Source organism: Elephas maximus, chromosome 11 (assembly GCF_024166365.1).
Source record: "Elephas maximus indicus isolate mEleMax1 chromosome 11, mEleMax1 primary haplotype, whole genome shotgun sequence".
NCBI classification, from domain to species: domain Eukaryota; kingdom Metazoa; phylum Chordata; class Mammalia; order Proboscidea; family Elephantidae; genus Elephas; species Elephas maximus.
In genome coordinates, this window is record NC_064829.1 from 62,860,329 (window position 1) to 62,888,112 (window position 27,784).

General features: G+C 37.0%; 1 protein-coding gene across 8 annotated transcripts; it reads left to right on the forward strand.

Moving 5' to 3' along the window:
* Positions 1-1,938: 1,938 nt before the first annotated feature.
* POLI (DNA polymerase iota) lies at positions 1,939-27,718 on the forward strand. 8 transcript variants are annotated; one of them, XR_007519292.1, is made up of 11 exons: positions 1,939-2,069; positions 3,522-3,647; positions 6,455-6,619; positions 8,766-8,918; positions 10,660-10,896; positions 13,951-14,129; positions 14,927-15,018; positions 18,190-18,323; positions 20,918-21,123; positions 21,465-24,215; positions 26,639-26,708. XR_007519292.1 is itself a non-coding variant. In XM_049900973.1 (10 exons), the coding sequence occupies exons 1-10, from the start codon at positions 1,949-1,951 to the stop codon at positions 27,431-27,433; spliced, it is 2,208 nt and encodes a 735-aa protein (XP_049756930.1). In that variant the 5' UTR covers positions 1,939-1,948; the 3' UTR covers positions 27,434-27,718. The 8 variants fall into 8 exon arrangements, 7 of the variants coding, with proteins under 7 accessions (XP_049756930.1, XP_049756931.1, XP_049756936.1 ...); XM_049900973.1 differs by lacking the exon at positions 21,465-24,215 and having other exon boundaries at positions 26,639-27,718; XM_049900974.1 differs by lacking the exon at positions 21,465-24,215 and having other exon boundaries at positions 3,525-3,647; positions 26,639-27,718.
* Positions 27,719-27,784: the final 66 nt, after the last annotated feature.

The following is a 27,784-nucleotide window of genomic DNA, read 5'->3' on the forward strand; positions in this document are numbered from 1 at the left end:
GAGGGTGGTTAAAGTTTCACAAGAAGCTAGATGTCACAGTTTCTAAAAAGGCAGAAAGGAGGACTTAGAATAGACTGAAGTTTAATTAAAAAATGGAACTATGGTTCAGACCTAAGTCAGTCATTTTTTTTTAATTGTGCTGTAAGTGAAAGTTTACGATTCAAGTCAGCTTCTCATACAAAATCTTATATACACATTGTCATGTGAACCTACTTGCTCTCCCTATAATGTGACAGCACACTCCTAGGTCAGTCATTTTTAATCATGCCAAGCACCTCAATTTTAGAGTACCCTCACACGAAGTATAGAGATGGAGGTCAACTAACGTAACAGATAATTAGATCAAGTAGCACAGAACGGATTGTTATGCAGAGAAAAACGCAGCAGTCCCCTAGAATTTAGTAGAGATCAAAGTGGTTGGCTTACCATATCCTGAGCCTAAACGTTGAACATGAGGAAATGGAGTTTTGATGCCAAGTTTTCCCCCAGAGACATTCTTAAAAAACACATTGGACAACTCAGCAATAAAATGGGCAGAAAATTTGAACAGACACTTCACAAAAGAAGACATACAAATAGCCAGTAAACACATGAAAAGATGGTTAACATCATTAGTCATCAGGGAAATACAGCTTAAAACCACAATGCGATGCCACTACATACTCATTATAAAGACTAGAATTTTTTAAAAACTTACTATACCAAGTGTAAATCAGAATGTAAAGCAACTGGGAAACTCATACACCACTGGCGGGAAAGCAAAATGGTGTAGTAATTTTGGAAAACCATTTAGCAGTTTCTTTAAAAGATACATATAAACTATAAGCCATTCAAACTTATCCAAGAAAATGAAAACATGTGCTAAACGAATGCTCATAGCAGGTTTGTTTGTAATGGTAAAAAATTGAAAATGATCCAAACATTCATCAATAGGTGAACAGATAAAGTGTGGTACACTCATACAGTGGTATATTACTCAGCAATAAAAAAGAATGGACTCTTGATATTCCCCCACAACATGGCTGAATATTAAATTAGCTGAGTGAAAAAGCCAGGCAAAAAGGAGCACATACCATATGATTCCACTTATATAAAATTCAGAAAATATTAACAAATCTATAAGGAGAGAACAGAACCCTGGTGGTGTAGTGGTTAAGAGCTGCAGCTGCTAACCGAAAGATGTGCAGTTGGAATCCACCAGGTGCTCGTTGGAAACCCTGTGGGACAGTTCTACTCTGTCCTATATGGTGTTTTTTTTTTTTCTTTTTGGCTTAAGGAGAGAGAGCAGATCAGTGGTTCTCCAGGGAGGGAGCATAAGGAAATTTTGAGGCTGATGGGGGAATATTTACTATCTTATGGTGCATACTTTTGTTAAGACTGATCAATTTGTACTCTTTAAATGTGTTTCGTTTGTTGTACTTTAGTTATACCTCAATAAAGTTAGGAAACAAACACGCATTGAGAAACCTAACCCTTTAGGGTCTTTACATTTAGGTCCTCTTCTGGGCCCATTGCATAAGAGTACACCATAGCTCTTAACCACTGCGCCACCAGGGGTCCTTCCAGTGTCTAACAAAAAAAAAAAAAAATTTTATTATTTTTTTTTTTGGTGTTAGCAATTCTGTTAACTGTTGATCAGGAGAACGGGCTGGTCTCAGCAAAAACAAAAATTTTGAATTTGTGCTGCATGCCGAAGTATGACAGCCTCAAGCAAAATCTAGGATTTTGGCATTTCAAACTCTCACTTCCGGCCTCCACTTAGCCGGCGAGGCCTCCAGCACCGGAGCCCGAGCCGATTCCCACGCCGGAGTGCAACTCCGGGCAAAAGATAGGTCGGCCGCCATCGCGCAGGCGCGTGGACTGAGGCGGATGGGGAACAGTCGGCCCACGGTTGCCCGGTGACCGGGCGGAAGCGGCCGGAAGTTGCGCTGCAGTTGGTCTCGGTAGGATGGAGAAGCTGGGGGTGGTGCCCGAGGAGGAAGGTGGCTGCGAAGAGGAACTGGGTGCGTTCCGAGGCATGGAGCCGACGGACGCGGACGCGGACGCGGAGGCGGCAGGCGGCTCGCAGGGTGCGCCGGGGCCTGAAGAGCTCAGTGGCCTTCCTGGGTGTAAATGGGAGGGGCTGGGCGGCGGTGCCCGTTGGGGCGCGACCGTCCCCTCCCCTTTCGGCTGCCTTTGTCTTGCCCGCCCCACCGTGAGAGAACTGCCCTAGCTTGTCTGGTATTTAGCGACTAGGACCCCCGAGAGGATGGCTTCGCCTCGGAGTAGTAGGGTAGGGCTCGTCAACCTGTTAATCGAGGGTACATTTGTGCCTTTCTCCGCCTCCCCGTGGGGAAAGAAAATACCCGCCACCAGTCGAACGAAAGCTGAATAGGCTCCCAGGCGGTTCAAGGTTGGGAAGGTTGAGAGCCTTGTCCCTCCCTTAGCAGAGGTTGGGCCCCGGCCGCAGCCTGGGCGGGAAGGACTGGTTCGGGATGGAACCGAGAAGGCAGCATGTATATAGTGGTCTCCTCACAGGGTACTCGTGTCCAGCTTCCGGGCCCTACTTTTTACCGGCCAACCCTAGGGTCAGGAGGGGAAAAGACGCTCCTCCCTGCCCTCTTTTTTATTTTTTTCCCCGTAGTGGGGAAGAGGGGGCGTAGTTGTACGTTCACACAAAGTTGTAGAGATAGTACAGAGTCTTGTATCTCTTCACCCAAATTCTCCTAGTGTTTCCATCTTAACATCACTATGGTACATTTGTCAAAGCCAAGAAATGAACTTTGGCCTAATACTATTAACTAAACTACATACTTTTTTCTTCAGATTTCACTCTTTTTTCCGCTAATGTTCCTTTTCCCTTCCGGGATCCAAACCAGAGGACCGTGTTCCATTTAGCCTGCTTTGTATTTAACAAATGTTAAGAGCAGGAATCTCATGTGTCCTCCCAATGACAAGAGCTACATTTTAAAATCCAGGAAATACTTACTCATTCTTTGAATTTAGTGAATATTTATTGATAGTCTACTATATGCCAGACTCCAGGAATATGGGAATATTGAAACCTATAGGTTCTGCTTCCTCACATTTCAGATTTCTTTTTTATATTGAAGGACATGGCACTTAACAAAAAATTTTAAGTTGGGGGAAAATCAGTGATGTTCAGACATTTCTGACTGTCCCAGTTTAGTCTTAGATGTTACTGTAAATTTCCACGTCATAGCATTAGCTCTTTTATTATGATCAAATTTTTTTTCTTCAGTTTATTACTACCCTCAGAAAAATGCACTGCACAAAGAAATGCTAAGTAAGTAAACAAGACTCAGATCCTACCGTATTAGGATGATGGAGTGATCCTAAAGGACAGATACTCCTTACTGTTTCTTTGTAGTTTTTAGATGCTTTGGTGTGTGTAATAAATCCAAGGAAAAAAACTTAAAACCAGTCTGCACTCTCGTTTCTTACTTGTCAGTTACCATGTTTTAAGCACTGTCTTAACTGTGATGATAAAAAGTCTGAATGTATTTTTCCATATTGTACAGCAGGTCGTTGTGAAGTGGTACCAACAGGAAGTACTTCATCCAGAGTCATAGTACATGTGGACCTGGATTGCTTTTATGCGCAGGTAGAAATGATCTCACATCCAGAGCTAAAGGGCAAACCTTTAGGTAATTCTGAACGTTGTTAATATTTTCATTGTGTAATGATCCGATTAGCTACTCGTATTTGTTATATTTATTCTGACTTATTAACTGGACTAAGAAAGACTTAAATGTTAACATTTTGGGAACAGTTCTTACAGGTGCTTTATTGACAGTAATCTTTGATGCACTACCAAGTGTAAACTTTCTAAGTCTCATTTAATAGATGGTGGAACAAGCGGAATAGCCAACTGAAAAGATGAACAGAGAGACCAGAATAAATTTTCAGTCTTCTGCACTGGGTTTTGTTTTTATGTTAGCCAGGGGCTTAGTTCTCAATTCGTTTGAAATTTTATAAGCCTTATCTCTCAAAAACAAACTTCTGATTACATTTTTAATAGAAATTTTCATCGATCCCCTTTCTTTTGAAATCAACTCTTAAATTGTGTAAAGTCTGATAAGTTAATTGGGTTTTGAACAAAACTTTAATAACAAAACATAGAACAAACTTTCCTAAAACGGCCTTTCTATTAATTTTTTAAAAGTGAAAAGAGAAATTTTACATTGAGGATTTATTTATTGATGTCCTGACTTGTTTTAATAATTATTCATATTTTACATTGGGAATGCAGAGGTTTTTTTTTGTTTGTTTCTTTTGTATGCAAGAAGGGTTAGTCTTTTAGCATAAGCATTAAGAGCAATTTTGCTTCCCTTGCTGCTACCCTGTTATCCCTAGTTTGATTTTTTAAATCCCTGTGCAGCCCAGCCTAGCTGATATATTAAAGAGCAATGGGGCGATTAGCTCTTGGTATGCCGAACGTAAGTAGTAACTATAGAGTTTTCTTAAGGGTATCAATAAGTTAGGATCTAAGGTACCTCCATTTCCTGTTAAAAGCATTTATAACTAATAGCTCTGTAACACACGTTGCTCTATAGGTCAAACCAAGTCAAACTCATTGCCATTGAGTTGAATTTGACTCAGCTGCACCTATAGGACAGAGTACAACTACCCTATAGGGTTTCCAAAGCTATAAATATTTATGGAAGCTAACTGCCATATCATTCTCCTGCTGATGGGTCCCAACTGCTGGCCTTTCAGTTAGCATCTGAACACTCAACCACTGTGCCACCAGTGTTCCTTGCTCTGTCCAAGCCAAGCCCACTGCTGTTGAGTCGATTCCGACTCCTAGCGACCCTGTAGGACAAAGTGGAACTGCCTCACAGAGTTTCCAAGGAGTGCCTGGTGAATTCGAACTGCCGACCTTTTGGTTAGCAGCTGTAGCACTCAACCACTATGCCACTAGGGTTTCCATAGATAATGCTTAATTAAAAGGTATTGTGTAATTAAGAAGCATGAATGAATGATTACCATGAAGTGAGGGAGATGAATACTGAAAGTCTCATGGAGGAAACAAAAGGAGTCTTTACACTCAACACACATTTGAGTACTTTTTCTGCTGGTAACATACAATGGTGGGCCCATATAATTTATTTCTGCATTAAAGTAAGAAAGTTACCAATTTGATTTTTCTTATAGTTCACTGAGGAATCTTTTATTATTTCCTTTCACCCAGGGATGCTATTTTTGAAAATCTGATATATAAAAAACCATTTTGTGCAAATGTGTTTTTTTGCTTTGTTTATAATATTCAAAATTTTAGAAATGAGTGCTTCGCATTAGGGCAACGGACATAACCTTTTTTTTTCCCCCCTAAATGTCCACATTTTACGTATTTTCAGTGCTTATTTTATAGTGGTTAACAATCTACTTATTGAAAAAAGAAAAACGTAATTTTAGCAGTCTTAAGGGACCAATAAACTAGAATTTTATGTATTCGGTGATAATAATTTAATGGTTTTCATAGGGAGGCAGCTCATAATGCCTCCTCACTTTGATCTTTTCTGCAGATTACTATGAAGAACAAGTTTGGTAATTGACATTTGTGGCGAGAGATCCTTAACAATTGGTATAGGTTGGCACTTGTAACAGAACATTGCTTTATGTTCACTGACATGTTACTCAGAAGATAAGTACTTGAGTTTTTCTAGCAGCAACCGATAGTAAATTGTACACAGCTTATTGCACCTGTTTTTTCGTAAAACACGAGCTAGAGTTACATATGGTAATAAAAATTAATCTGGTTTTGCATTGTCTGAAAAATTGTAGAAAGATACAATTTGTATCTTATTACCAAAAATTCCACAGGATGTATTGATTTATGATAATTTTTGTTAAATTCAAGAAATATAAACAGTTGCCTTTTGTTTATGAAATAATTGATCCCTCTTCTAACATATAATCTCTCTAGTGTTTTACTATTTAGTAATAACTTTTCTTCTTTCACAAGTAGGCAAAAACAACTAATGATTAAAAATGGAGTGCGGAAAATCTTATATTGATGTCTTATGATTCTGAAGTAGGAGATAGCTTGAAAACTTTGTGTTTCTGCTTTGTAGAATTTTGATTGGAAGTATATTTTTAAACTGAGATAGGGCTCTTTACTCTTATGAAAACATTACAGTATAATTTGTACATTTATAGTACGGAAGTGGAGTATGTGGATGGCACAAACAGTTAAGAGCTCGACTACTAACCAAAAGGTTGGTTCCAACCCACCCAGAGGTGCCTCAGAAGAAAGGCCTGGCCATCTGCTTCTGAAAGGTCACAGCCTTGAAAACTTTATGTAGCGCAATTCTACTTGTAACGTGGGGTTGTCCTGAGTTGGAATTGACTTGATGGCAACTGGTTTTAGTTTTAATATGGAAGAAGTAAGTTATATTTCAAGATACTTTTTCAGTCCTCAGTTTTTTCATAAAGTATTTGTTTTTTATAGGGGTACAGCAGAAATATTTTGTGGTTACCTGCAACTATGAAGCCAGGAAACTTGGAGTTAAGAAACTTATGAGTGTCAGAGATGCAAAAGAAAAGTGTCCACAGTTGGTATTAGTTAACGGAGAAGACTTGACTCGGTATAGAGAGACGTCATATAAAGTTACAGGTACAGATTATAGGCAGTATACGTTTAGCGTTAATTTTTATATAGAATGTTTACTACATTAATATTTTACTAAATGTGAAATGCCATAATTCATTTATCTTTTTTCTAATAATGGTTTGAGGCCTACCTTTTTTTTAAAAAAAAAATTATAGAGGAGGATGACTGTAATATAAATGATGTTGACAAGAAAGTGTGTAGCTGGAAGTAATTTGAATTGTCATGTTTGGTGTTTATAGAGAAAAAATGTAAAACAATGTAGAAGTGAGAAAATTGGAAGATATACCATAAATGAAACCAAATCATTTTGATTTTAAATTCACTACACGTGAATAATGCACACATTCTCATTTGTTTGCCAAACTCGACCCCCCCACTCCTGAGATATTTTCATAAGGACGTTATGCTTATTTTTTTGGTAAAAATACGGTAAGTGCCAAGTTTAAATGAATTATTAAGTCACGTGCTGTTCTTTAATGCATTAATGGTAGTGGGAGAGGCTTATGTAACGTTTGATTAGCATAACAAAAACTGATATTAAAAACTATTAAACATAATAGTAATAATTTTTTTCTAGGATTTTACGTGTGTACTACATATTATAGTACAGCTAAACTCTTCAATGCTAAGGCTTGGGTTTGAATCTAAGTCAGTGTTTTAGTAAACTAGAGGAAAAATAAAAATGCCTGCATACTATCATATGCAGATACATATAATTTAAAAATATATTAGGTCAGCTTTTGGATTTATTTATTTTTATTTTTGTTTTGATTAACTATAACTGTTTTAGAAGAAAGGGGTAAAGATGTATAATGTACAGAGCTCTTATAATTAATGAGAAAAACAAAACAAGAAAAATGAACAAAAAGCTTGAATAGACGATTCACAAGAGGAACAAACCCAGATGTCCAACAGTTACGTGAAAATGTGCTCAAGTTAGTGGCTAATGAAGTATTAATTAGTAAGACTTTTTTTTTTGTTTTATACCATCGTATTTGCAAAAAAAAAAGGTGTAAGAAAAAGTAGGAACACGAAGTATTGTGACCTTTTAAAAAAGCAATGTAGAAACTCTCCTTGAAAATATGTATATTCTTCAGCCAGTTATCCCACTGCTGAGTATTTTTCAAGTAGAGATAAAATAATAACTACACAAGGACATACGTACAAAGATATCGTAGCATGGTTTGTAATTGGTGAAAACAAATGTTCTTCAGTAGAAGAATGACGAAAGAAGCTAAGACTTCTCTACGATGGGACATTATACCACTCTTAAAAAGAATGCACTGGAGCTATGCTATTTGACTCATAGCTTTATGCCTTGTTGGTGAGTAAGTTAAAAGCAAGATGTAAAATGTGTATCACATTTTCCCATATATGTAAAACAATGGTAGAAATTCCTCCCTTTGTAAATAGGTATATGTCCCTCAAGGAAGGGATGACCAATCAAAATACTGCATTGAGGTGTGTTACATTGTAGTATAAATGACTTTTCTGGTTGACCCAGTAGTAATTGGAAATATTTTTGTTTATTTTTCATTTTGCCTTTTTAAACTCTTGTGGAAAATAGAGCTAAAATATATTAGTACTCATTTTGACTTTTCTAAGCATGCTGTAACTTACACCTCGAACACACTGTTTCAAGATCGTAATTAACTAAAAGCATTGATGTTTAATGTACTAAAACAAAAAAACCAAACCCTTTACCCTCGAGTTGATTCTGACTCACAGTGATCCTGTAGGACAGTAGAACTGCCCCATAGGCTTTCCAAGGAGCGATTGGTGGATTCAATCTGCTGACCTTTTGGTTAGCAGCTATAGCACCTAGCTGCTGTGCCACCAGGGCTCCTTAGTGTACTATAGACATAGTAATAATATGTGCAGGAAATTGAGCTAAATATATTGCCATAAGTAACTGCGTTAGGAATTTTGTTTTCAGACTTGTTTCGTTACAAAACATTGCCTCTACTCAAAATGTAGTATAGAAAAAAAATCATAGTTAACTGAAGGCTTTATTAAAGAAGTTGTAGAACTGTGAATATATATAAAACCTTCAACGAGATAGTAGATAAATTTTTTAAGCCTAAAATAGTTAAGTTCATTCTAGTTATGGTTTCAGTTACATCTGTGTTCTAATATTATTTCCATTTAGAGCTAATGGAAGAATTTAGTCCACTTGTTGAGAGACTTGGATTCGATGAAAATTTTGTGGATATAACAGAATTGATTGAGAAGAGACTCCAACAGCTACAAAGTGAAGAACATTCTTCAGTGACTGTGTCGGGTCATGTATACAATGATCAATGTGAGTGGGTTCTTACTCATTCTCTTTAGTAGGTAAAATACATGTATTTCTTACTGTTCAATGAGTTGGCTGTGTCATTCTAAAAGTTACGACTTTCGTTGGAGGGGTAGTCCTATTTAATCTGTCCAGGATAGCTAAAATTAGATGTAGATATTCCAAACTGAGTGTGTAGAAAATGAGATTGAAATGACATGTAGCTCAATGCTTTGTGCTGTTTTCATCTCTGAAATAGCCTACCTGTTCCCATTTTTAAGAGCTGTATCTCTATCTCATTGTTAAGTTACAGGACTTGACTTGTAGGCTAAATTTATCTTTGATGCATCTTTTACTCATTCCCTTCTATTCCCTCAACGCACTGATACCCTCTTTTTTTCCTCTGACTTTCCTAGCTACCCCTTGTGGAATCTTTTCCAGCCCTACCTGCCATGCTCCAGGCTCCTATTTAATCAGCTCAAATAATCTTTGCCAGCTCATAGCAGGAAAGCACAATGATTCATCTTTACATATTAAGGTGTGAATGACTGATAGTGTTTCCAGTGATATTTGCATTGGAAAAGAGGCTGCAAGAAGCTCTAATAAATATCTGGTTAGATTTTCAGAAATCTTGTGGCTCTGCTGGTGACTCATACATCATACCACATAGAGGACAAACTGTGTTTTTGTGTAAGAACTTCCTGACCCTCTTGCTCTTAGGTCCCATCATGTACTTTCTTTTCCCTCCTGTTTTTGATAAATCGCTAGTATAGTCCTTGCTATCCCAGTATTAATGAAGAAAAGAGAACTACAGTTCTCTTTTAGAACAAGAATTGAAGCTTTTTGTGTGTCTTCTGTACCTATGCTCTTTTGTCACTTACAAGGTCTGTGTAGCAAGAAGATTCCAAATATATTTTTATATAAATTTTTAAAGCAAACTCAGATTTTATTGCTTAAAAAGATTATGGAGAGCTAGGTTTTATATCCTAAAAATAAAATATCTTATTATCCATACGTTCTCTTTCCCATAATTTTATTTAAAAAGACTTTTTCAAACTTAAAAAAAAATTGACAGAATAGTACAGGGAGTACCCATTATGCCCTTCCTGTGATGCACTAGTTGTGATCACTTCACCACATTTGCTTTATTTTGCTCTGTTTCTGTCTCTCTCTCTCTCGATTGATGAACCATTTGAAAGTGAACTGCACATCATGACTCTTCATCCCTAAATGCTTCTAACATGAATTGTCTGAAATAAGAACAGTCTCCTGAGAAAATTTACATCTATATAATTTCTCTACTTTATTCCATTTTTCATAAAAAGTCTCAAAGTATATACAGGTCAGAAATTGTTTTCAGTAACAGACGTAGCTAGCGTGTACAATTTAGATCCAGGTTTTTAAAACTGTAATGTTCACTTTCTCATTTTATTATAACATGCATTTATGCTTACTTCTAGGTGAATGTGAGTGAAAGTTTTACTAATGCCAGTAGGAATTTTTTCTGAGAGATAATTTTCATAGTCTGTTAATAATTAAGCACTTCCAGTATACATTTGTTATCACTGGCCCTTGGAGTTCACTTGTATTTGCTTACAGTATTCCTGTGAAGAATGAAAGAGATTAGTTAAGTCAGTAGCAGTACGGTGGTAGTGGCGATGGTGGTGGTGGTAGGGATTAACATAAGCTAAGTCTTGTACTCTTTTTAAAACCGTTTGGTGAAAAGGAAAATGAAAATATTTTGTCATGACATTGGCTCTTTTTATAGCTATAAACCTGCATGACATCTCACACATCAGGCTACTTGTTGGATCTCAGATTGCAGCAGAGATACGGGAAGCCATATATAATAAGTTGGGTCTCACTGGCTGTGCTGGAGTGGCTTCAAATAAACTACTGGCAAAATTAGTTTCTGGCATCTTTAAACCAAATCAGCAAACAGTCTTATTACCTGAAAGTTGTCAAGATCTCATTCATAGTTTGAACCACATAAAGGAAATACCTGGTAAGACAAATATATTTGAAAAGTATCTAATTGGCTTTATTGTATTTCTTTAAATTTAAAAATTTATAGGTACAATATAATTCTTATCATATATATTCTTGATTCTTTAAAAAACCTGATGTTTTCTGTAAATATCTGTATTAGGAAATATATGAAACTGCCCTTCTGTTTTCCCCTACTTTTGTATAGTTAGAATATGATCATAAGCATTAAAATTTGGAATCATACGATCATTTATTTATCTCCACTCCCTGGTTCATGCTTTTATACTGTGCATTGCATGCAGAGAGGGGTGTTGGTCTTCTACTAACTCTGTTTTGGGATTATGTATACAATATTAATGCTGGAAGGGACCTTCCAAGGTACCTAAGACAGGGCCCTCATTTAAAAGATAAGGTAACTGATTTCTTTGAATGGGTCAGTGGCCTATTCAGGTCATGGGGCAAGTTTGTATATTTGAAAATCAAATATTCAGGTTTTTAGAGAACCTCAATAATGGATACATTAAACTTCATTTCTGTGACATTGCTGGGAATAAGATGTTATAATAGATTTCTGTGGAAGTGATTTTCTAAGACAGTTGAAACTTCCTCTTCAGATGTCATAACGTGAGATTTTTAACCCATTTTTGTGTGATTCCAAAATGTATTACGCACTGCCTTACCTTCTTTAATACAAAAAAAAAAAAAACCGGTTGCCATTGGGTCGATTCCAACTCATAGCGACCCTGTAGGACAGAGTAGAATTGCCCCATAAGGTTTCCAAGGAGCGGCTGGTGGATTGGAACTTTAAACCGTTTGGTTAGCAGCTGAATGCTTAACTGCTGGGCCCCAGGGCTCTTCTTTAATAGAGTATAATCATAATTTGAAGTTTTGGGAATGATCCTGATCTGTGTTGTGAATAATAATCACTGTCAGGTTTTAATAAATTGAGGACTATATACTGATACAAAATTCACTTAGTTTTACTTTTTGAGTTCTTACATATGCTTTTTACAGACTGTTTTCTTCCTTACTGCCAAATTGCCAGCTCTCATTTATTTTAGCTGTGAAAATATCTGCCGGTCCACTTTAATAATTTTCCCTACACACCCATCTCCTCTGATTCACTGCTTTCACTGTGCAAGTAAACCAGTAATTGCATGATTTTAAAAAACAGAGAATGGAACAGCCAGAATGGAAATAATGAGAATGTTCATACATCGTGAAAAATGTAACCAGTGTTACTAAACAACTTTGTAGAAATCATTGAGTGGGAACCTAGCTGTGTAAACCTTTACCAAAACCAAAAACCAAATCCAGTGCCGAGTCAATTCCGACTCATAGCAACCCTATAGGACAGATTAGAACTGTCCCATAGAGTTTCCAAGGAGTGCCTGGTGGATTTGAACTGCCGAACCTTTGGTCAGTAGCCGTAGCACTTAACTACTACGCCTTTATTAGCAAAAACACCATAAAATACCATTTAAAAAAAAGAGTAAGGGGCATTAAATGGTGTAAAAATGGTTTGGTGGCAGTGTCTGACCTCTGACTTCCTAACGGGGAAGCAGAATCAGGATCAACAGCCCAAGGCTGATTCCTATGAGGCAGAGGTCAGACATGGCTTGCCTGTCTGCCTTCTGTACCAATTCTGACACTATTCATCTCTTCCACAGCACTCTCTACTTCTCTTGGGTTCAGTAATTCATTGCGATGGCCACAGAGACCTCACACACCGTACTCAAAATTAATGGGGTCTATTAAAAAAAAAAGAAAAAAAATTTTTTTTTTTATTATTTTATTTAGGGAAGTAGCAGGTTACAATTCAGGTTCAGGAACGCTCAGGATACAGCTCTTGCATCAGGACAGCCTCTTTCCAGCCATGCCCGTAGGCACGCCTCTCTCTGGCCCCTCAGCCTCTGCCCTGCTCAGGCAAGTGTTGCAATGCTCTTTTAGCTCTCCTAAGTGCGCAGAGGCACTGCACTCCACCAGTAATCCTTATCTTGAAGGCGCTCTGCCCTAGCTCTGTGGGTTGGCAAACCTAGCTCTTCCAAGTGCCCAGAGGCACCCTACTCCTTCAGCAAGCCTCTTGCCCAAAGGCACCCAGCTTTGTGCCATCACCCACCAGTCTCTCCTGCCTCTGTTCCTCTGCCAATGGTTCTCACCGTCTTCAGTATTACAGCTCTCTCTGAGACTCCTGGTTCCAGGAGCTTCTCAGCGCAGGGATCTCTTATACAAAGGACGCACTCCACTCTTGGCTGTTCCTTGATGGTAGTGAGAGCTTGTCCCCACCTCTGGGATAGCTTATTTTAAAACTAGTGGGATGGCAGAACTCACCGAACTTCCTTAGGGTCCCATAGAACTTATTTGCATGGTCCCACACCCACATGGGTGCTATGAACTTTATTTGCATTATTAGCAACTTATCCAATCACTTTGGAGGGCCACATTTACCTTATTTGTATAGTCCCACCCAATCACCTGGGTGGCAGTTACCAGACCACGGTGAGAAAGACCACACAAAAGCGATCCATTGCACCACAAATGTCCTGAGTATTTCTCCTGTGAATAAAGTATGACTGAGTTTTGGTGCAACAACTTTGTGATAGGAGTTTTGCTATTAAGGAGTTGTTTTGTTTTCTGATTTTTATTTGTATTCTGGATGATAAATACTGCCAGGTACAACTTTTGGATAAATGTGTTTTATATAGGAATTAGTTAAGTTAGCTAATAAACACAATCTATTTTTTTTTTATTTAATATTAATTGCTATAATGACGATCTTTCTTTGTATGAATAATAACCATGATGGCTGAATACTTCCACAGTGTTATGTAACAGGCAGTAAAAATTTCACTTTATCAAGAAGGCATTTATTGACTGTTTCTGTATTTATTATATTAGGTGTTGTCAGGGCTTCAAAGGGTTCATATAACTCAGGGGCCCTGAGTGGAAGAATACTCTAACTTGCAATAAAGTTTAATCCTAGAAAAATACAAATTACGGACTTATAATATTTTAATTAGTTTTAAGAAGAAAAGTTACAACAGCACTATATACATTTTTTTTTGTTTAGGTATTGGCTATAAAACTTCCAAACGTCTTGAAGCACTGGGTATCAGTAGTGTTCGTGATCTTCAAACCTTTTCATCCAAAATATTAGAAAAGGAATTAGGAATTTCAGTTGCTCAGCGTATCCAGAAGCTCAGTTTTGGAGAGGATACCTCTCCTGTGACACCCTCAGGACCACCTCAGGTACATGGTAATGATGTTTATTTTAATTGACTACTCGTGACATTATTGGAGATAAAGATTTCTAGTTTTAGTACCATGTTCTTCGTATTCTAGTTTACTTATTAGATAGTACTTAATCTCTTAACTATTAGGAGTACACTTTATTATATTAGGTTAATAAATATTCTTAAATTTAAGTTTTAATATTTTTAAAGTCTCAAATCAGCTGCTTTGATTGAAATACTTATTTTAATAGCCTATGTTGTCTATATAAGGGACTATAATTTTTTAAATATCTTGTTTTCAGAGTAGTCCAGTGATTTAGGGACTAGGCAAAGGGATAATCATCCAGTGAACATTGATTGATTTCTTCCTGTGTGACAAGCAGTTTACTAAGTGCTTTATGTATGTTAGTCCTTTAATCTTCCAAAATCTTTGAGGTAGGTAGTACTACTCTGTTTCTCTCCCTCCCCTCTTTTCTATAAGATGAGGATACTGTACTTTAGAAAGGTTAAATAACCTACCCAGGGTTAAACTCAGATTCAGGTCCTAGAGGATCAAAAGCCTTGCTGTAATTATACAGTAAAGTCTGGAGTTGGTACTAGAATTTTATAATTTTCCTTACTGCCAGTATACTTTCTAGTGGAGTATAGTAACTTGCACATAAAGAGTTAATATAAAAGTGAACTAAATGGCTCAAATTAATCACAAAAGGTAAGTTGACAAAGAATGTGTTGAATATTTATTTGACTTATACACTGGTAATGGGACACACTTATTTGGGTTTGCAGTAACCTTTATTTGTGCTTCTTTGGTAGTCCTTTAGTGAAGAAGATTCATTTAAAAAGTGTTCATCAGAAGATGAAGCTAAACAGAAGATTGCAGAACTACTTGATAGTCTTTTTAACAGGTAATTTACCATTTTGCCAAGTCATCTTATATATTTATTTTGTAGATAGTATATGGAAAGAATACTTGATGTTCTATCTTGGAATTTATAGATTAATTGAAGACTAAACAATGTAAGGAATTCCTGGGTGCTGTAAATGGTTAACATGCTCAGCTACTAACCGAAAGGTCGGAGGCTTGAGTCTACCCAGAGGTGCCACAGAAGAAAGGCCTGGCTATCTATTTCTGAAAAAAAAAAACAACCATTGAAAATCCTATGGAGCAGAGTTCTACTTTGACACACATGTGATAACCGTGATCAGAATCGACTCAGTGACTACTGTGTGTTATTATTTTTTTTTTAATAATGTAAAGATTGTCACTGGGTTTCTTTACATTATAAACTATTGCAAACATAATGATAGGTACACTTAGTTTAATTCTTTACTTCCATTGGTCGTAATTTTAGTAACACTGTGGTTACACCTAAAAGGGTTTTATGGATATCTCTAGAATCCCTAGACCTATTGTAGTCTTTGGCAAAAAGGAACAAGTTTTAATTTTATCCCTGTCGCACTTGTAAAACTTTTGCCCTGATCCTAATAGTTAACTTGCTTTTCAGTAAGAGGAAAAAATGTAGAGAGGAGTAATCCTGCTACAACTCTTATAGGAAAAGATACATAAATTTGTGATGGTTGACAAAGGAAATTATTAAGAGTAACAATAATGGAAAAAGCAGAAGAACGCTTATATCTCCTTTGCCTCAGACTATGTGAAAGAAAACGCAGTCAGGACAAAGGAAAAAAAGCAGTAGCTAAATCGGGCTATGTGTTTGATTGCGGGTGTATGCAGGGTTATTGATCTATAAGATGAAAGTGTCAACTGGGATTATGATTACATTAACAGCATAGCATAAGCTGAACAAGAAATTTAGTTTTCTGATGCTCTTTCGCCATCACATCTATATTTCTGAATACTTTTTAGAAGATTATCTTTTTCCCATTTCTCTGACTCTCTTTTTGTTGTTAGAAATTTCTCAAAATAGGGTGTCAAGGGTCTAATGGTGTAGAATAGGTGTGCTTCTATAGTGGTGCTAGGAGGGCTGACTGTGACTTGAGAGAACAGGCTTTGGATGACTAAATCTCAAAACTGATGAAATGAAATTTCCTACTACTTTACTGTCACATGCAGTGTGGTTCTCATGTTTTGAACAGGGACATGCAGCCCATCGCTTGCCACATGCAGCTGGGGCTTGTTGGTATCAGTCAGCTCCAGTGCTGTGACTCAGGCTGGTCCTGTGAGTGTGATGGTGAAACTGGGTCATCTGCTGGGCTTCAGCTAAATATAAGACTGCTGTGAAATGTCTAGCCACTGGAAACAGTTCTGCACATAGAGAAACCACAAGAAGTATAAGTTTTACTTTTTCTTGTATTTGACAAATCAACACCTACCTTGGCCCCTTGTTTCGGTGACTGAAGTATAATACCACCTAAGTGACTGGCAAAAAAAAATAATTTTGTATATATATACATACATCTAATTTTTAATCCGTCCTCTGTCTTGTTAGTTGCCATCGGGTTGACTCTAACTCGTGTTACAGAGCGGCACTGCTCCCTAGGGTTTCTTTGGCTGTAATCTTTACGGATGCAGATTACCAGGCTTTCCTTCAGCAGCGCTGCTGAGTGGGTTCAGACTGTTCAACCTTTAGGTTAGCAGTCGAGTGCAAACCGTTTGCACCACCTAGGGACCTAATCCATCCTCTAGGCAGTAGTTTAAGATTGCTTAGAGTATACCTTATTTCTAGTATGTCTAGTATGCCACACTGAATTGCATAATTAGTAGAACAAGTTTAACTGGAAGATATTTAAGCATGTTTACAGGAACCATTTAAGGCATTTTTATTATTCTAGTAAAGCTCCTTAGAAACTCTGTGGGGCAGTTTTACCCTGTCCTATAGGGTCACTGTGAGTCGGAGTTGACTCAACAGCAATAGGTTTTTTTTTTTTAAAAAAAAAGCAGGAATCAAGTTTTGTGATTAAATCAATAAGAGAAAAAAAATTATTTACTATAAAAATCTAAGTTTTCTAATTCAGAGTCTTCATTTTGAATATGCTTAACAATGTTCACTGTTTTTGTTTCATATTTGTGATTTGGTTTTGCATGCATTGCTTGCAGATAAAAAGGAAAATGCTGTCCTTTAAAGACATTTATTTACTTCAATAACTGGACTTTCTACTTTTGAAGTGAATCTCCCGTATTAGTAAAGTTTTAGTTTTCAGCACCAAAAACCTAAAACCATTTGGATGGAACATTTTTTTTTTTCTTAAATTTTGGAGAAAAAGATGTAACAGAACAGTGCCGATTCACCATTTTTCAGGTGTACAATTTAGTGATACCAATTACGTTAATCATGTGCACCAGTTACTCAAATCGTTGCCGAATTTCTCGTTACCACAGCAGAAACTCTCCGCTTCTGAAACAGTGAGAAATAATCTTGCACGTTATTCTTCTGAGATGCCATATAATGGTGATACTGTTGGCTCTCTCGGATCTATTTGGGAAGTACTCTTTACTTTGACAAAAATAACCTTATTTTGTAAAACCAAAATTTGTAAAAATTTTCCCCTCTCATGTTTTACTTATTTGCTTCTGCCAGTGAATGCTTTTCTCAGTTTCTTAAAATTTCTGCTGATTTTAATGTTGCTTTTAGTTGAACTTAGATTATAAAACAGCTTATTAACTAGTCTGATTTCTGTTCTGTTTCTGAAAACAGTCAATTCTGAGTGAAGCCAGGTATCTTTACATTTAAAATTTCAGAGCTTTAGCATATAGGGGAGCCCTGGTGGTGCAGTGGTCAAGAGCTACAGTTGCTAACCAAAAGGTTGGCAGTTGGAATCCCCAGCTGCTCCTTGGAAACCCTATGGGGCAGTTCTATTCTCACCTATAGGGTTACTATGAGTCGGAATTGACCTGATGGCAGCGGGTTTGATTTTTGGTTTTGGTTTAGTATATAGTCTTTGTGATATTCATTTGGGCTCTTCAGAGGCCTTTATTGCTTGCTTCTTAGTTATCTACTATGTTTATAATTGTTACAGTTACCAGATGTGGCACCTTTAGGTAAAGGAGGAGGTATACCATTTTAAAAATCTTTAGGGAATACTTTTTCTAATTCTTCATTTTACTTTATTTTTAGAGTATGTCAAGATGGAAGGAAGCCACATACAGTAAGATTAATAATCCGTCGGTATTCATCTGAGAAGCACTATAGTCGTGAAAGTCGTCAGTGCCCTGTTCCATCCCATGTAATTCAGAAGTTAGGGACGACAGGTATGGGCTAATTTTCTAAGAATTTAACTGGCAAGTCGAACTCTTAAAAAAACAAACTTTGAATTAGAAATATGCTCCAAAGGTGGAGAGCCCTCACAGGGAATTAGCAAGAAATTAAATACCTGCTAAGCATTTTCATTAGAAAACTTTATTTGCTTTTTTTATAGAGGTAATAAAAAGTAATGAATGTTTCCCAGTTTCACAGAGGATGAAACTATGATTATTAATTATGTAGCATGAGATAACCTCTTTTTGGGCATTTAGATTGTTTTCTACTCTTTGGCTATTAGGAAAAATGACGAACATTTGCATCCAAGTCATCGGGTGAACATGTTGTTTTTGTTTATCTGGGGTAGGTTACAAGGAGTGGAACTGCAGGGTCGTGTGGTAACTTGAACTTTTTAAGAATTTTTTTTTTTAATTTAAATTTTTTTCCAGAGTGTAACATTTTTACATTCTCATCAACAATATATGAGGGTTCAGTTTTTCTGTATTCTTGCCAACATTTGGTATTGTCAGTCTCTTTGATTGTGATCATTCTGGTGTGTATTGGTGTGTCATTGTGATTTTTTTTTTTCCTATACATAGAGCTTTTAGTGTCATATCTAATAACTCTTTGCCTAACCAAATATCATAGATATTCTCTGTTTTCTTTTAGAAGTTTTAAGCTTTTCATTTGGGTACATTTTGAGGCTTTTTTTTGCATGTGGATGTCTAGTTGTTCATCAGCATTTGTTGCATTGCTTTGGCACCTTTGTCAAAAATCAGTTGGCCATAAATGTATTTATTTCTTGACTTTCTTGTTCCAGTGATATATATATTTATCCTTATGCCAGTTCCACTCTGTCTTTATTACTGTACCTTTGTTGTAAGTTTTTAGATTAGGTAGTATAAGTTCTTCAGCTTGATTCTTTTTGAAATTGTTTTGACTGTTTTAGGGTCTTTGCGTTTCTGAGTCAGCTCGACAGCAACTGTTTTTTTGGTCAGTTTCTACAGAAATGGCTGCTGGGATTTTGATAGGGATTGGGTTGAATCTAAGATCAATGTAGGGTTTTCCGATATGGAATGTCTCTCTGTTTATTTAGGTTTCCTTTAATCTCTCTCAGCAACGTTTTGTAGTTTTTAATGCACGAGGCTTGAAACTCCTTTTGTTAACTTTATTCCTAAGTATCTTACATTCTCTTCGATGCTGTTGTGACTGGAAATGTTTCTTAATTTGATTTATGGATTGTTTTTAATACGTAAATGTACAATTGATTTTTATATTTGAATCTTGTGTCTGTTTACCTGGCTAAACTCATTTATTAGCTCTGGTAGGTTTTTTTTTTTTTTTTGTAGATTCCTTAAGATTTTATACATAGACGATCTTGACATCCGTGACTAAAGCCAGTTTTGTTTCTTCCTTTTAATCTGTATACTTTTAATTTCTTTTTCCTGTCTTATTACACTCACTAGACCTCAAGTACAGTGTTGAATAGAGGTGGTGAGAGAAGCCATCCTTTGGTTGTTCTTAGGAAAAAAACATTCAGTCTTTCACCACTAAGTGTGATGTTAGTTCCAGGGATTTCTTTTAGCTGCCCTTTTTATCAAGTTGAGGAAGTTCCTTTTTATTCATAGTTTGTTGAGATTTTTTACCATGAAAGGGAATTGGATTTTTGTAAAAACTCTTTTTTCTGTGTATTATCTATTGAGATAATTGGAGTCCTGATGGCGCAGTGGTTAAGCGCTGAGTTGCTGACCGAAAGGTCAGCAGTTCATATCCACCAGCCGCTCCTTGGAAACCCTATAAGGCAGTTCTACTCTGTCCTACGGGGTTGCTATGATTTGGAATCGACTGTACGGCAACGGGTTTGGGTTTTTTTTTTTTAAGATGATTATATAGTCTTTGTTCTTTATTCTGTTAATAAAAAAACAATTATAAATTTCCTTTCAGATTAAACCAACTTTCATTTTTGTAATAAATTCCCTTGATCATGGTGTGTAATCCTTTTTATATGTTAATGAAATTGTTTTCCTGAGATTTTGTTAAGAATTTTTGCATCTGTGTTGATGAGGGGTATTCTGTAGTTTTTATTTCTTGTGATGTCTTTGTCTGACTTTGGTATTAGTGTAATACTGGCCTCAGAAGATGAATTAGGAAATGTTCCCATCTTTGTTATTTTCTCAAAAGAATTTGTGTAAGATTGACATTATTTTTATTAAATATTTAGTAGAATTCACTAATGAAGGCAAACATCCCTGGTCTTTTATTTGTGGGGAGATTTTAAAATATTAATTTTATTTATTTCTAAGAGTCTGGTAAACTTATTTATTTTGAGTAAGTTTTGGTAATTTATGGCTTTCTAGGAATTTGTGTTTTTCATCCAAATTGTTTAATTTTTGGCATGAAGTAGATTTTTTTGGTAATCCCTTTAATTTTTGTTTGCTCTGTAGTGATGTTTCCTCTTTAATCGGTGAGTTTGGAAATTTGTGTGTTTCTCTCCTTTTTCTCGTGGTTATTTTAGCTAAATGTTTATTAGTTTTGTTGATTTTTTTTTTATTTAACTTAATATTATAATATGTTTAGATATTTTCTTATTAAACATTTTATTTAGGAAACTACGATGTGATGACTCCAATGGTTGATATACTTATGAAACTTTTTCGAAATATGGTGAATGTAAAGATGCCATTTCACCTTACACTACTAAGTGTGTGCTTCTGCAATCTTAAAGCACCAAATACTACCAAGAAAGGACCTATTGACTGTTATTTAACACCGTCATTATCAACAACATCATGCTCTGGCAAGCGCAGTTTTGTAAGTACACTTTTTAAGAAAGTTTTATAAGTAGACTGTTATTGAATTTGTGGGACTAAGTTACAAATCTGAGCTTGTGTTTGACTGATGTAATTTAGAGATTCTTTTGGGTGATGTTGTTTGGATAATTTACTTGTTTATAGTATCTATCGTATATTATTTTGTCTAGCTGCAGTGCAACGAATACCTTAGTTTGGCTCTTCTAGCCATAGTCTTTGTGACTCCCACATAATGATTGGGTGGACTGTGCAAATACAGTGTTTCTGGCCCTCCAAGGAGATTGGATAGCCTACTAAGAATGCAAATAAGATGCTTGAAACCCTAATGAGGGGATTCGTCAGTTTTGCCATTCTTAGGTTTAAAAGAGAGCCAATCCTGGAGCAGGGGGGTCCTCAACTTCAATCAAGAAAGAAAGAGCCAGGAGTGGAATGCGTCCTTTGGAGCCATCATCGCTGCAGTAAAGAGCTAAGACTCAGGAGACAGAGCTATAACAGCAGAGATGAGAGAGATAGTGACAAGCAGTGGCAGAGAAACGGTGACAGCAGAACCAGGAGATTGGTAGGAGACGGCGAGGTGGGCTTGCTGGCCCACGGACTGAGAAAGCTGAACACCTTCAGGCAGGAGGCTTGCTGGCCAGTGGCCTACCTCCAGGCACTTGGTGGAGCTAAGACCAACAGAGCAAGAAAGTTGAGCACCTTTGGGCAGGAGGTAGAGTGGGCTGCCTCTGGGCACTTACTGGCAGAGCTAAAGAGCTTTGTCACCTTTGCCTGAGCAGGGCAGAGGCAGAGGGGCCAAGGGCCAGAGAGAGGCGTGCTTGTGGGTGTGGCTGAGACGAAGCTGTCCTGGCTGAAGAGCTGTATGTATCCTGAGTCGCTTCTGATCCTGAATTGTAATCTGTTTTCTTCCCTGATAAACCCCATAATTGTGAGTATGATCTGAGTTTTTTGAGGCCATTGCAGTGAATAATCGAACCCAGTAGCAGAGTAAAGAGTGCTGTGTGGCTGGTGTTAGAATTGGTAAAAAGGTTGGAGAGAGGAGGTATGCCTGACATCCACCTCATAGGAAGTAGCCTTGGGCTGTTGATCTTGATTTTCCTTCCCCCTTGTGAAGTTAGAGGAGGTCAGATGCCCTCGCCACGCCCTTTTTGCACGCATAGAAGGTGAATGAACAGACCATAGCTTGGGTCAGGCACACATAAGTCATCAAATGTTTTTTAAAACTTTTAAAGAGATCTTTTGTAGCAGATTTGCTGAATGCAGTACATCATTTGATTTCTTGACTGCCACATCTACGGGAATTAATTATTGATCCATGTAGAATGAAATCCTTGACAACTTCAATTTTTTCTCCATTTATCCTGATGATGTTTATTGGTCCAGTTGTGAGAAATTTTGTTTTCTTTACATTCAGGTGTAATCTATACTGAAGGCTGTGGTCTTTGATCTTCATCAGTAAGTGCTTCAAGTCTTCTTAATTTTCAGCAAGCTAGGCCATGTCATCTGCATATTTCAGGTTGTTAATGAGTCTTCTTCCAATTCTGATGCCATGTTTTTCTTCATATAGCCCAGCAGCGCAGGTATCTTGTTGTTCAGCATACAGATTGAATAAGTGAGGTGAAAGGATACAACCATGCAGTTCACCTTTTCGAATTTTGAACCATGCAGTATCCCCTTGTTCTGTTCAAATGACTGACTCTTGATCTACGTATAGGTTCTGCATGAGCACAATTAACCGTCTTGGAATTCTCATTCTTTTTAATGTTATTCATAATTTGTTATGATCTGCACGGTTGAATGCCACATTCAAATTTTGGTGCTGGTGAAGAATATTGAATATATCGCGGACTGCCAAAGGAACGAACAAATCAGTCTTAGAAGAAATACAACCAGAATGCTCCTGAGACTTGAATATGGTGAGACTTAGACTGGCATGCTTTGGATACATCATCAGGAAAGATCAGTCACTAAAAAAGCACATTACATTTAGTAGAGGGTCAGCAAAAATGGTGGAAAGTCTCAACGAGATGAGTTGACACAACAGCCACAACAACGGACACAAACGTACCAGCGATCGTGAAGATGGGAAAGGAATGGTAGCGTTTCCTTCTGATACACGTGAGGTCACTATTAGTTGGAGCCTAGTTTACGGCAGTTAACGATGACATCGTATATTACAGTTGCTGGTCTTAAATCTATGTGTTGTGATCTAAGAAAACAGCATCACTAGATAAATGAGAAAATTGTTACAAAGGTTCCCAGTTGCGGAAGTGTTAACACATTTTATAACAGTATATAGGGAGGTGATGGATTATCTCATAAATAGAAAAATATTTCCATATTCTGCAAATCAAATATTTTTGTCAGTTTATAGATAAGCTACCAGCCCTCCCTCCTTGCCCCAATTTTTTTTTTTTTAAGTATTTAAACAAATCATGGTTTTTAAGTTCTGCTGAATTTTGATGTCAATATTGATATGGCTGCTGATTTTACAGTTGTTGAAATTGAGAGTATGGCAATGGAGAGGCAGAAAGAAGCCAGTTACATTTTTAAATGACTAAAACAAAAACTCCGCACATGATAGTTTTGTGAACCTCTGATTATTAACAATTTAGAAATGTGGAATGCTTTTAAAAATAACTGTTATTTGCTAAATTGTTCATACTTAAAATTAACTCTTACTATAAAATATTTTTATTTCTTATTTTTCATTGTTTAATCATCCAGTGTATAATTTCAATACTTTATTTACATTTAAGATTAAAATGAGAACAGAATAGTATCATGCAAATAGTGAATTAGTGCCCTCTTTTTTTTTTTACATTACTTTTATCTCTGACTCTTTCATTCCATTTATTAACTGAAACTTTAAAAAGCATTTACTTTTCATATTTTAATAAACATTTAGAAGGGGAATTAAAGGTCCCTAATAAATTTTTTTTTTTTTTAATTTACAGAAGGAAATCCTGGTGGCATAGTGGTTAAGTGCTATGGCTGTTAACCAAGAGGTTTGCAGTTCGAATCTGCCAGGCGCTCCTTGGAAACTCTACGGGGCAGTTCTACTCATAGCGATGAGTCGGAATCGACTTGATGGCAGTGGGTTTGGTTTTGGTTTTTAATTTACAGAAATATTGCATGTTTCCGTCAAGTTGATTCTAATGGCTAAAGTTCATAGCAACCCTATAGGACAGAGTAGAACTGCCCCATAGTATTTCCAAGGAGCAGCTGGTGGATTTGAACTGCCACCCTTTTGGTTAGCAACTGAGCTCTTAACCACCTCGCCGCCAGGGCTCCACAAAGGTATTAGAGGACTAAATATAAGTGAAAATTACCTTGTGCATGTCTGGCACAAAATGGATGCTTAATAAATACTATGGCCTTAATCTCTTCTTTGATTTTTTTTCTGAGATTACTATTGTGTTGATGTTTACTGAGTTACATTTGGCTGTACACACGTTTTTCTTATGCTTAAAACTGTTGTTTTGTTGGATGTCATTGAGTTGGTCCAGACTCATAGCGACCCTGCGTACAACAGAACGAAATACTGCCCAGTCCCTGCACCATCCTCACAGTTTTTCCTAGGCTTGAGCCCATTGTTGTAGCCACTGTGTCGGTCCATTCTCGTTGAGGCTTTTCCTCTTTTTCACTGACCGTTTAGTTTACCAAGGTTGATGTCCTTCTCCAGGGACTGGTCCCTCCTGATAGTATGTCCAAAGTATGTGAGTCTTGCCATCTTTGCTTCTAAGGAGCATTCTGGCATCATTTTTGTCACCAAGGCCATATTTTCCACTACCGATCCATCTTTGTTTCCAACTATTGCATTCCAATCACCAGAAATTATCATTGCATCTTGATAGTATGTTTGATCAATTTCAGGCTGCAGAAGTTGATAAAAATCTTTAGTTTTCTCATCTTTAGCATTAGAGGTTGTGTAAATTTGAATAACAGTCATATTAATTGGTCTTCCTTTTAGGTGTATGGATACTATCCCATCACTGACAACGTTGTACTTCAGAGTAGATCTTGAAATGCTGTTTTTGACAATGAATGCAATGCCATTTGTCTTCAATTTGTCATTCCCAACATGGTGGACCATATGATTGATTTAAAATGGCCAATACCAGTCTGTTTCAGCTCACTAGTGCCTAGAATATCGATATTGATGTGTTCTGTTTCATTTTTGACGATTTCCAGTTTTCCTAGGTTCATACTTTGTACGTTCCATGTTCCGATTATTAATGGGCTTTTGCAGCAGTTTTTTCTCTTTGGATCATGCCACATCAACAAATGAAGGTCCCGAAAGCTTTACTCCATTCATGTTATTAAAGATGTCATTTTGAGGTGGCAACCCTTCCCCAGTAATATTTTGAGTGCTCATCATCTGGCACTATACCAGACAGTGTTCCGCTGCTATTCAGAAGGTTTTCAGTGGCCAGTTTTTTTCAGAAGTAGACCGCGAGGTTCTTTTTAGCCATGTTAGTCTGGAAGCTCTGCTGAAACCACCACTCTTCAGTCAGTTTGTCATACTTTGGTGGCTTGTGTGTTAACTATGATTTATACTTAAAACTAGAGGGAAATTAAAAAAATTTTTTTTTTATTGAACTTTAGATGAAGGTTTACAGAACAAACTAGTTTCTTGTCAGTTAGTACACACATCGTTGTATGACATTGGATAACAACCCCATGACTGGGTTCCCTATTACCAGCTTTCGTGTTCCTTCCTACTTTCCAGTCTCTGCCCCAGGGCTGGGGCGCCACTTTAGTCTTGTTTTGTTCCATGGGCCTGTTCAGCCTTTGGCTGAAAGGGGAACCTCAGGAGTGACCCCATTACTGAGCTAAAAAGGTGTCCGGGGGCCATACTCTAAGGCTTTCTCCAGCTCTGTCCAGGACCCTCTATTGTAATCCCTGTCAGGGCAGTCAGTGGTGGTAGCCAGGCACCATCTAGTTGTACTGGACTCAGTCTGGTGGAGGCAATGGTAGATGTGGTCCGTTAGTCCTTTGGACTAATCTTTCCTTTGTGTCTTTAGTTTTCTTTATTTTTCCATGCTCCCGAAGGGGTGAGACCAGTGGAGTATCCTAGATGGCCACTCACAGGCTTTTAAGACCCCACGCCACTCACCAAAGTAGAAAGTAGAACATTTTCTTTATAAACTACATTATGCCAGTGGAGCTCAATGTTTCTCGAGACCATGGTCCCCACAGCTAGAGGGGAAATTTTAGTGAAAAACTTTACATAGCAAAATTATACATCAAAAATTAAAAAGATTTAAAGAATTTTTGTTTTAGGTAGATATAAACCGGTATTACATGTTAATAATGATGTGGAAGTTTTACGAAAGAAGTATTTTTTCTTTCTGCTAAATGGCTTAATCGTCCCTAGTTGTTTAGAACTGGCCAAAAAGGGTGGACGTTGTTGAGTCTGTTAGAATACTTAGATAATAGCTATAAACACACTTCAGGAGCCTGGATGCTTAAAGAATATTAGGTACCTAAATTACTCTGGTATCCTTTTCTTGTAGAAAATGAAAGACACTCGCACGGAAGATTTTTCAAAAGACAAAGAAACAAACCGAGATTTTCTACCAAGCAGAAGAATTGAAAGTACAAGAAATGGGAAATCTCTAGTAAATAATACTGATTTTTCTAAAGAAAAAGGTATTAATGAATTCCCGCTCTATTCGCTTCCTGAGGGTGTTGACGAGGAAGTTTTTAGGCATCTTCCAGTAGATATTCAAGAAGAAATCCTTTCTTCAAAATCCAGAGAGAAATTTCAAGAGAAAGGAAGTTTGAGCTGTCCCTTACGTGCTTCTAGAGGAATATTATCTTTCTTTTCTACAAAACAAATGCAAGACACCCCTTCAAATCCTAGAGGTCATTTATCCAGTAGCAAACAGGTACCCTCAGTCTCTCCCTGTGAACCGGGAACATCAGGCTTAAATAGCAGTAGTTCCTCTTCTCTGTCTGTCCAAAAGGATTATGAAGATGAGCGAATGAGTCAAGGACCTAAAGAATCTCAAGGATTCCACTTTTCAAATACCAACCCTGTTGTATCTATTTTCCATTCATTTCCAAATCTGCAAAGTGAGCAACTTTTTTCCAAAAACCGTACTACAGGTAGCCATAAGCAACCCGTAGCAACAGTCTCTCATCATGAAGGATTTACAGCAAATAAACAGCAACATTCTGCTGAGGAAAAAATTACTTTTCCTTCAGATATTGACCCTGAAGTTTTCTATGAACTACCAGAAGAAGTACAAAAAGAACTGTTAGCTGAGTGGAAGAGAACAGGATATTTCCAGCTTGTACGTAGATAGGCACTTTCAGAAAAAAGAATGGTCTAAAACAAGGAAAGGGTCATTGTTCTTAGATAGTCGTTTGTTAAGCTTTTGTAAATTAAACATTAACAGATGTTGAGTAATGTAGAAATCTAGTGTAAAATGTTCCAGATAAAGCAAGAATTGTTACAGCAAGTAAATTCCTGCACAAAGCACAAAAATATTCCTGATAAAAGAAATAATGTAAAATACTATCTTCTTTTTCTAAAGCTATTTTATATTTTCAATAAAAAGAATATCATGGTCAGTAATAGTTCATTTTCCGTTAATGAGAAAGAAGATGTATATACCTGATACAAAAAAAAAAAATGAAATCATTGCTATGCTATG